The sequence below is a fragment of the Anoplophora glabripennis genome, unplaced genomic scaffold (assembly GCF_000390285.2).
Source record: "Anoplophora glabripennis isolate ALB-LARVAE unplaced genomic scaffold, Agla_2.0 scaffold1259, whole genome shotgun sequence".
Lineage (NCBI taxonomy): Eukaryota > Metazoa > Arthropoda > Insecta > Coleoptera > Cerambycidae > Anoplophora > Anoplophora glabripennis.
Window position 1 is genome coordinate 5,154 of NW_019417341.1, and position 10,474 is coordinate 15,627.

Here is a 10,474-nt window from a genome sequence, read left to right on the forward strand (position 1 = left end):
AATGAACAATTACTTGCAAAGCCAAGAGTTAATTGTGAAAGATGGAAATGGGGGGATGACAAGCGGGCACGTGCTCGTAACGGCCACACAAAAATGTACGAGCATATATCTTGCAGCAGTGACTTAGTAGGGCGTAAGAGCAACAAGAAGCAGGCTTGAAAACGTCAAACAAGATTCCCAATTAAAAAGCAATATACTCCACGAAAGACAATCAAACTACAATGTGCACTTCAAGCATCTGATACAAACAAATTACTGCCGCCAGTTCTTGGTTTATTGACTTGCACATTTACCAATTCAATTTTTACCCGCACACTGAGCTGGTGTGCCGCCGTACAGTAAACACACAGTGAAGGAGGATAATTCGCTCTTTTAATTAAAACTATTGTGCTAAGGCTTGATATGATTAAAGTGAACTTGAAGACACCACAGAAGCTGCACTGCATCCCGTTTTCAGTGTTAAATAAGTAGATAGCCGATTTTGTCTAACAATGGTGTTTTATTCCTTTGTGATATTTTTCGGTAAGTGTACTATTAGAGACAGCAATTTTTTAATTTATTTTTCAATTTGAATAAGTTTGTTTATTGCAGTGAGTCAACCTTTATGAGTAAAAGTGTTTTAATAATATTAGAAAAAGCTTTTATAAACCCACAACCTTTTTTATTATATATCTATCGATATCAAAATTACATCTTCAGGTAAACATAGGACTAAAGTATAAAGAAAATGTTACATTTTGTAAAAAATTACTTAGGTATGTCTAATATTAAACAAGAGCGGTCAAATATCGATTTTATTGTAGGTAATAGATAATTTTTACATTCACCCATATTTACATAAATTAGCGGCGTTTTATTGCATTTAGAGAGTTTTAAAAATACTTCCATCGAACAATGCCTTGTTGAAAGAAATTTCTACGATTAACTTATAGCTAAAGTACATAAGCTCAAGGAAGGTTTCATTGATAAAATGTTAAATACAAAAAAAATAGAAACCAATTCCAGTATTTTACATATAGCTGATAAAGGTTTATTACCGAAGAAAATGGAAAGCCTAGAAATTTTAGGGCATTCTAGAAGCGATTATATTAATTCCCTTGAAATTCAAATTCAGTTTGAATTGACACATTTTCAATCTTATTTTAATACAAATTTGTTTCTTCTTTGTATACCTACGTAAAATATATTATTTTTAGGGTTTTCATAATTTTTTTTTTACATTTACTATTTCAAAAAGAAATTCTGCAGGAATTCACAGCACGAGCGGTTTATTATTAAATTATATACAATTTATATTTTTTTGTATTTGAAAACTGTTGTTTATATTAAATATACAGGGTGGGCCATTAGTGTGAGAAAGTAAAATAACTTCCTTGTTATTCATAATACAGAAAAAAAGTTTATATAAAAGTAGTACAGAATCAAAAAACCTAAATGACAAACTTAATTTGAATCATACAGGGCGATTAGTAAAAACGGGACACGCCAAATATTACATTTTTCAAATGGAACACCCTGTATATTTTTAAACGTATGGATTTCTGAGAAAATTTTATATATATGACAATAACAATAGACAATAAACAGTTTAACATTTTAGTGCTGGGTTGCCAAGTTATGTAGATTTTTCGAATTTTGGAAAAAACACGACCTCGAAGAAGTTGTATTAACATTCAACTACTAACACTTCGAGCAAAAATATTTGACAGAGTTATAGACAAAGACTCCTATATTAGCTAATATCGATATTTTATACAGGGCATTTTTTACAATTCGATCATTTTAGAGTTGAAACTTGATTTTCTAAAATTTTGCAAATGGAATTGTTCTATTTTAATCACATATCAGTCCACTTCAACTTTTATTAAGTATGTTCTACACCTAAAGTTGTTAATTTTTAAGATATATATAGCAACATTTCTGGAAAAACCTAATTTTTATTATTTTCAGTAGCACGAAATGGTTTTGAAAAAAACTGTCACATTGTGTCAACTTGTCAGTTCATAATTTATCATTTCATTATGAGTTATTTTTATTATTTAATATTTATTTGTGGTATTCTATAAAATAATAAAAATTAAGTTTTTTCAGAAATGTTGCTATATCTTAAAAACTAATAATTTTAGATATATAGAACGTGCTTAATAAAAGTTGAAGTGGACCGATATGTGAATAAAATGGAACAATAAAATTTGAAAAATGTTATCAAAAAATCAATTTTAAAATTTCTAAAAATGATCGTATTATAAAAAATGCCCTGTACAAAATATCGATATTAGTTAATGTAGGAGCCTTTGACTAACATTTGCCTATAACTCTGTCTAATAATTTTGTTGTTGGAAGTTAATACAACTTCTTCAAGGTCATATTTTTTCCAAAATTCAATGCATTTTCTACATAACTTGGCAACTTCGCACTAAAATGAAAAACTGTTTATATTGCCATATATAGAATTTTCTCGGAAATCCATATGTTTAAAAATATATAGGGTGGAAATCTGGCGTGTCCCGTTTTTACTTATCATCATTTCTTGTTTCTGTACAACTTTTATATAAACTTTTTTTCTGTATTATGAGTAACAAGGGAGTTATTTTACTTTCACACACTAATGGCCCGCCCTGTATAAAGTTTGGAACAAAATTCATAACTTTTATACTGTGTGATTTAAAAAAAAACGCTTAGACAGGTCGATTTTGTTCTCGGGAGGGGCATCTTTTAAGATGATTCAGTTGTATACAGGGTGATCCAGAAAAGCTGGAGAGCCAATAAATTTGTTTTTTCTTATGGAATACCCTGTATATTTTTTCATATTCGGATAAAGCTTTCTCTTACTAATATAGTGATGTAAGGTTCTACCTCAAATAATAAGCGAGATATTGCAAGAAAATGATATTTATTTCAAAAAATTGACATTAAACGTCATTTTTCATAAAAGAATTTGTACTTGGAAACAAAACAAATGCAAATAATTAATGAAAAAAAAAAACAAAAAAAGTTTGCAACTTTTGCAAAAAAAATTCCGGTTCTTTTTGTTGGATCATTGAAAAAAATTATTAAATTTCGATTTTTGGTCGTTGCTTACAAACAAAAACACCACTGTTGTAGCGTGACATTTTCACAAATTAGTACGTAATATAACATTAATCAACTTCGCAAATGGAGTGGATTTCACGGGGCCTAACGACACTTAGAGTGTATGATAATTCAATAAACACAGAGATCTAAATAAAATATTTAGATAAATTTGGAACGAATATATTGAAGATGAATTTTTTGAGATAAAACGTCTGAATCTGGTTCGGGTTGAGGCAGTACAGTTTGTGATCATGAAGGCTTGCAAAAAATGAAATAAAATTTCCAGGGCCGTGTTTAAAAAAATGAAGTTGATGGTGATCGTGGAGAAACGAAACGTTACATATAAAAATTGATTATGCCATGCGATAGGGGGCAAAATGTTGCCATGAGAAAGTGTTCTTCTTTTTCCTATATCACCTCAAACAAGGCTGAAATTAAACAAAAACGGATTTCTAAAATTTCTTTTTTTTTAACCTGAAGTTTTAGTTTTCAAACGATACAACCGGCAGTCATACAATTAAAAGACGTGAGATATAAGATGTTTTTTTAACGTTACTGTAATAAGTTTCTATTAGAGCTTATGTCATTTATGGAGGAGAATTACCGTAATTTATATTTTCCAAACATTTAAATTAACGCATTAGATTATAATTTGAACTGTAATAGGTACTCATGATAAATTGTAGCAATTCATTTTGTTACGGTTATCAATTAGATGTTTATAAAAATGCGGGTCACTGAAATTATATACATTTTATTAGAAAAATTTGAAGGCTAACACTAGGTAATAATACATTTGTTATACACTTCGTATTTCATAATTTATTTTTACTACAAGTCTAAACTTATACGTCGTGTTACATCTATTGAGTGTATTTTGTGATGTAAATTGAAAATGAGGCATCTCATCATCAAATTTTTATTTTAACAACTTTTTTGTTAATTTTATTTATCATTTATTATTTTCCCTTTAATTACAATTTGTGTTCCACTAGAAACTAGAGTATAGGTATCTTTTTGTTGACATGCAAATGAATATAAGCAAGAATTTATTTAAACTGTTTCTGAATGTTTACAAAATTAAATCTTTTTCACCAACATCTTATAAGTAGGTACAAATGTCGCAGATGTTGCAAATAAAACATGCTAAACCGTTTTATTCATTTAATGTGTAATGCCAAATAAGCTTAATTACCATAATTAAGATATTTTATTATAATTTTAAACAAACTACGAGTAAGCAATTCTTCCCACGTAAATTTATAAAGAAATGGATGTAACAAAAACAAACAATTTCGTCTAATTAGAAAATGTCGAATCTCTTAATTTTCGATACTTTTTGGCTATGGCGGTCATGAAATTTTTTGGCTAGAAAGTTTCGCAAAGGAAATAATTGAAAAAAATTTCTTATACTATTTTGAATTTTATAGTTAAATTTTTTCTCGTGAGATTAAAACGAGCCCGTTTACCAATAATTCAATTTTGGTTAAGAGAGAAAAAATGCTACTTTCTTTCATATTGACAAAGCCATGTGATAATCTGACTTTCGTATTTGCGGCTAGAAACATTCTGAAAATATTCTTCTAGAGTATTTCAACACCTCTTAATTCATTTCTACAATTTTTTCGAAATTTTATATCGTACTGACGCATCCGCCATAATTTAAAAATAATAATTGATTCTATTCGAAAAGTCGTTCTTGCCACTATTCGTTTTGGAAAATTAGCATCACATTGCTATTAAAAATTTGTTGGGTGTTTCGTATTGGTAAGAGCTAGATACCACGCCACTGGTGTTCATAAAAGTAAAAACAGTTCCTAGGCTCGAGAATATATCCAAGATACAGTGGTTAAAAGTTAAGCTTCGCTATACTAGGTATTTTACAATTGTCAATAAAAATTTCGTTTGATTTTTTCTCTTTCTAATAGGACATATAGACAATAATTATGAAGTAAATTCAGTTTAAAGAATCATATAATATTTATTGAGCATAAAGTTTCAATAAACCATAGGCTTAAAAAATGTCTAATTTGTAATGTTACTATTTAACATACCATTTTCCATGTAGTTTTCAATCTAATTTCAACTTCCAAATTACGTTTTTTAACTCTCTGATAGATTTCAAAGATTAATTAGACAGTTAATTAAAAATTTGACCCTAATTAAATCAAATCCGGTTAAAAACAAGGAAAAAGGAAACCATTATCTAATCAGATTTTTCAGATTAAACTATATACCATCATTTATGAGTGCATTGTTCACTGTATCCATATAAACTAATTATAGAAGTCGTCCAAGGACTTTTCAGTCTGCATTTGTATTTAAGTTACAAAAAAATTAGTCAAATTTTTAATCACTAATTTTTTTAACCAATAGTAGCACATTCCTTACTCCATTTTTTCATTTAGTTAACTCTATTTCAAAATACAGTGTCACACGGTATAATTTTCAAAAGAATTTTTATTACATAATAATTCCGTTGTATACAAAGTAGATTAATCACACAATTCGGACTGAAAATATATTTACCAACTATCAATTTTTTAGTACGAGGTCTATTCATAAAATAATCGAACTTTTTGAATTGCGCGCTAATGGAGATGGGACATTTCACGTCAGACCGATCACCCTGCCTACACAAAAATTGATTTGACCGATTTAGACGTATAAGATCTTAAAATGTTCGTTTTCAAAAGAAAAGTGGCGTTTCGAGAAATTTAATATGGTGGATCAAATATGGCGCATACAGAGTTCACTCTTCATGGTAAATTTAGGAAAAAATTAGGATAAAATTTTCAGAATTATATCCCCAACTCATATATTAGACTGTTTTGTGGTCCACTGATTATGAATCTATCATCAGAAATAAATTCAAAACGGTGGATCCAATATGGCGGACATAAAACCCATATAACATTATAATAACGATTTCAGGAAAGTTCGAGTCCGGGTTTCTTGGGTTCTCTTATAACAAATTTGCCATTGAAGTTTTGAAATTTAAAATGCCGGAACCAATATGGCGGAAGGCGAACCCCAACTATCCTTCTTGGCGGTAAAAAAAAATGATTATATCTCACATAAAGTCTGGAGTTTTTAGGAAGTGCGGTTACTTTACTATTGTCCATCGATGTTCTGATGACTTCCTAAGAATCCCCAAACTATTTCCTATCAGTGATCTAAGTGATCTGTAATCGTTTTTTGCCGACAAGGTGAAGATGCGGGGCTCTTCGTACGCCATATTGGATCCGCCATTTTGAATTTTAAAACTTTAATAGTAAATTTGTAATCGCACTTCCTAAAACCTCCAAACTCTTTACTTTATGTGAGAAATACCTAATCCTTTTTTACCGCAAAGAAGGATAGTTGGGGTTCCTTTTCCGCCATATTGGTTCCGCCATTTTAGATCTCAAAACTCCAAAGGCAAATTTGTTATCAGTGAACCCAAAAGCCCCCGGAATCTAAACATCAAATGACATGAAAGCGTTACGGTACTGGGTTTTATGACTGCTGATTAGATCGGTCATTTTGAATTTCTTATTTCCGATGATAGATTCGTAATCAGCGGACCCAGAAACAGTCTACCCCCCACTTTTTGAAATTTTGTCAATAATGCCATATTTTATTCGTCAGTTTTGTACCAAAAATCAGATTATTGTCCTCCCCCACTCTCGTTACTTGCCAGACCTGGCTCCTTGCGATTTTTTAATATTTTCGAAATTAAAGTCATTATTGAAAGAACGCCGTTTTCAGACTATTGATGACATTAAAGCAAATTGGATGACATTAAAAATATAGTTTTGTTATTTCCTGGGTAGACCTCGTATATTCCGTCCGCTTTTAATAAATAAAGTATTACTTTTTTTAATTTTCCGTTTAGCCTATTTTCTAATATTAGATCAAATAACACAGCCACACAAAAATAAAAATGTTGTCTGACTTTTCATGTGACATATGTTATCCGTAGTATTTTTGCCTCCTGATCACGAATTCGGTGTCAGAATTGAGCTATCACGTGACAGGAATTTCCTAATCTCAAAAAAGAGGGCAAAAATTCACGAAAAAGTACTTTTTTTATATTCAAATGTTCATTTATATGGTTAAGACCCCACCGAACGTGAATCCGCGGTCAGAATTGATGGTTCTTTTTCTAGCCCCAAAAAATGGGTCAATTAAAGTCAGATATTACGACTTTTCAAAAATAACAGATTCGCGCCAAATTTGGTATAAATTTTGGTCGTCTATCTTGGATCCACCATCTTGAATTTTGCAAAATTGACCTCGGATCTGTGATCAGCGACCCCGAAAACCCCCGTGCACCAAATTTGGCGCGAATGTGTTATTTTTTGAAAATTCGTGATATCTGACCTTAATTGACCCCCATTTTTTTGAGGTTAGAAAAAGAACCATCAATTCTGACCGCGGATTCACGTTCGGCGGGGATCTTAACCATATAAATGAACATTTGAATATAGAAAAAAAAAATTTGTATTTTCCTAGCACTTTTTCCTGAATTTTTGCTATTTTTGATCTATTTTTTGAGGTTAGGAAATTCCTGTGATGCGATAGCTCAATTCTGACACCGGATTCATGATCAGGAGGCAAAAATACTATGAATAACATGCCACGTGTAAAGTACAAACAACTTTCTTTTGTGTTGTTGTGTAAGAAAATGTTTAATCAAAGTCTTTGTCAAAGTCGATATTTCAGAATACACAGTAATTTAAGAATGCCAAACGCTAAACGCAGCGTAAACGGGAAAGTACGTAGAACTTATACAAAGAAGTTGCATTCCAAATACTGTATTTTAAACATCGTACTTCCTAATAGCTGTTTTACATTGATAATTTATTGATCAATTAATTCATGAAGTCGCTTCATCAAGAAATTGGAGAAGTGTAATGCACCAAATCTGCTGTCAAATAACTTCATGAATTTATTCATCAAGTTCTTGGCGAATTATAGCTGTTTTACATTGATAATTTATTGATGAATATTGAATTTATTGATGAATAAATTGACGAAGTTCTTCATGAATTAATTCACGAATTTATTGGTAAACAGTGTGGTTTTACACTGCTACAGACTTTGTCAAGTTTTTTGACGTATGAATCAGTTCTACCAATGAATCAAAGAAGCAAATACATTTCAAAAATGTCACCTTTCCACTCATAATTGTAGTGATACAATAGCAGTACCGTTCTGACACATATTATATACCTAAATATTAGTTTTTGTAAGTAACAAATCAGTAAAAATAATGCAAAACTAGCACGACGCCACACAATTATTTACATATTCCAATAACATAACCTCATTACTGATCTGAGGCTGGAAATCTGTTGGGTTGGTACTTCTGAACTTCACGAAAAAATTGACGAAAATTAGAACATGCTCTAATTCGTCAAGAACTTGATGAATAAATTGATGATGTTATTTGACAGCTGATTTGGTGCATTACACTTGTCCAATTTCTTGATGAAGCGACTTCATCAATTAATTGATCAATAAATTGTCAATGTAAAACAGCTTTAATTCGTCAAGAACTTGATGAATAAATTCATGAAGTTATTTGACAGCAGATTTGATGCATTGCACGTGTCCAATTTCTTGATGAAGCGACTTCATCAATTAATTGATCAATGTAAAACAGCTTTAATTCGTCAAGAACTTGATGAATAAATTCATGAAGTTATTTGACAGCATTACATTTGTCCAATTTCTTGATCAATAAATTGTCAACGCAAAACAGCTATTAGATCATGTTCTAATTTTCGTCAGTTTCTTCGTGAAGTTCAGAAGTACCAACCGAATATATTTCCATGCTCAGATCAGTAATGAGGTTATGTTATTGGAATATGACGTCGCACTAGTTTTGCATTGTTTTTACTGATTTGTTGCTTCTTTGATTCATTCGTAGAACTGATTCATACGTCAAAAAACTTGACAAAGGCTGTAGCAGTGTAAAACCACACTGTTTACCAATAAATTCGTGAATTAATTCATGAAGAACTTCGTCAATTTATTCATCAATAAATTGTCAATGTAAAACAGCTATAAAGTAAATATTTCCATGGCTGTAGTGAATATACATTTTCAATATAAGTGTTTCCTAACAGCTCTATGTAAAACCTCAATCTTCCAGTTTATGTAATAAATAATATACCTACTCCATGCCCCCCTATTCCGTTATATTTAGAATAGTGATTCTGATAGCATTTCCTTATTGTCACTGATTGAGGCTAACCGTTATGCTTCAAATTTAATATTTTAAATTAAACTAAATACCTGTTAACTTGTTTATGTGTGGAAAAAAAAATGTCCAAAATTTTTATGCTTATGTTAATATTTTTCGATTCAGCTTAGTTGCTGGTGTGTATCATAGACTCCTTATCATCAATTCTTCATCCGATTTTTACATTTATTTTTAACATAAACATAAATATAATGAAGGAAATTTTAATGTTCTATCTTGAAGAGAATAAAATCTACTTGTAATTAGATTCATTATTATGAAATTGTTTCTTTAATGATTCGATATTTGAGTTTTAATCTACATACCAATGATTATTACAATTAGAAACTGTGTTGAAAATAAATAATATATCTTGTTTTTGTATATTTGTAAACAAACATACGACGTATGTACTTAATTAATACGATACAAATTATTTTAGAAATTTTTATTATATGTATATGTATATCGTGACGATCAAAAGAAAATCAGAAAACGGCATTTGATACTATCCCTTTTCCTTGTTATAGCCTGGGGAATCCATTAACTAAATTAAAGATAATTTCTTCCTATGGCGTTAAGAAAGCCATTGTACATGATGGGAAATAATGATGCGAAATCCGGGGTGTGGTGTTATGTATCAAAAGTAGTGGCGTACGGGAATATTTTAAGGGAATGTAATTCGTTCGTTTATAAATTTTATAAACTATTTAATAAGTAGGTATGTATAGAAGTACGAAACTGATAACAAAGGAGAATATATTTGGTATGCAGGATAGACCATTTTTTATTTCTTCCGGCTACTGGCATTTTGAAACAAAAAACTGAAAATAGCGATTTTAGAAAATGCCATCTACCGTCCTTATTTCACAACGGAAAGAGCTGAAATTTGGTGGGGGATATGAAGACACGAGGAATCCATTTTCGTCAAAAGAATAATTTCTACGCGCCACCGTCTCCACGATGTGCGGTTTCCACGTGAGACGCTGGTCCATCGTCACGTCCAGGTATCGTGTTTGTCGATTCCAGGAGATAGGTTCCTGGGATAGTGTCAGTCTGTCGAGGTTTTGTGGGATTTTTCATTTGGTAAAAAGGATAGCCGAACTTTTGTTGGGATTAATTTTGACTTTCCACCTGTTGCACCAGGTTTCAAGTTGGTCTAAGGAG

At 30.8% G+C, this 10,474-nt stretch overlaps 1 protein-coding gene across 1 annotated transcript in view; it reads left to right on the forward strand.

Moving 5' to 3' along the window:
- Positions 1 to 249: 249 nt before the first annotated feature.
- Positions 250 to 10,474, forward strand: part of LOC108915174 — a 39,341-nt gene continuing 29,116 nt past the window's right edge. The window contains exon 1 of the mRNA XM_018721144.1: positions 250 to 522. Within this exon, the coding sequence (XP_018576660.1) occupies positions 492 to 522 (31 nt within the window). The 5' untranslated portion in view covers positions 250 to 491. The remainder of the gene's footprint in view (positions 523 to 10,474) is intronic.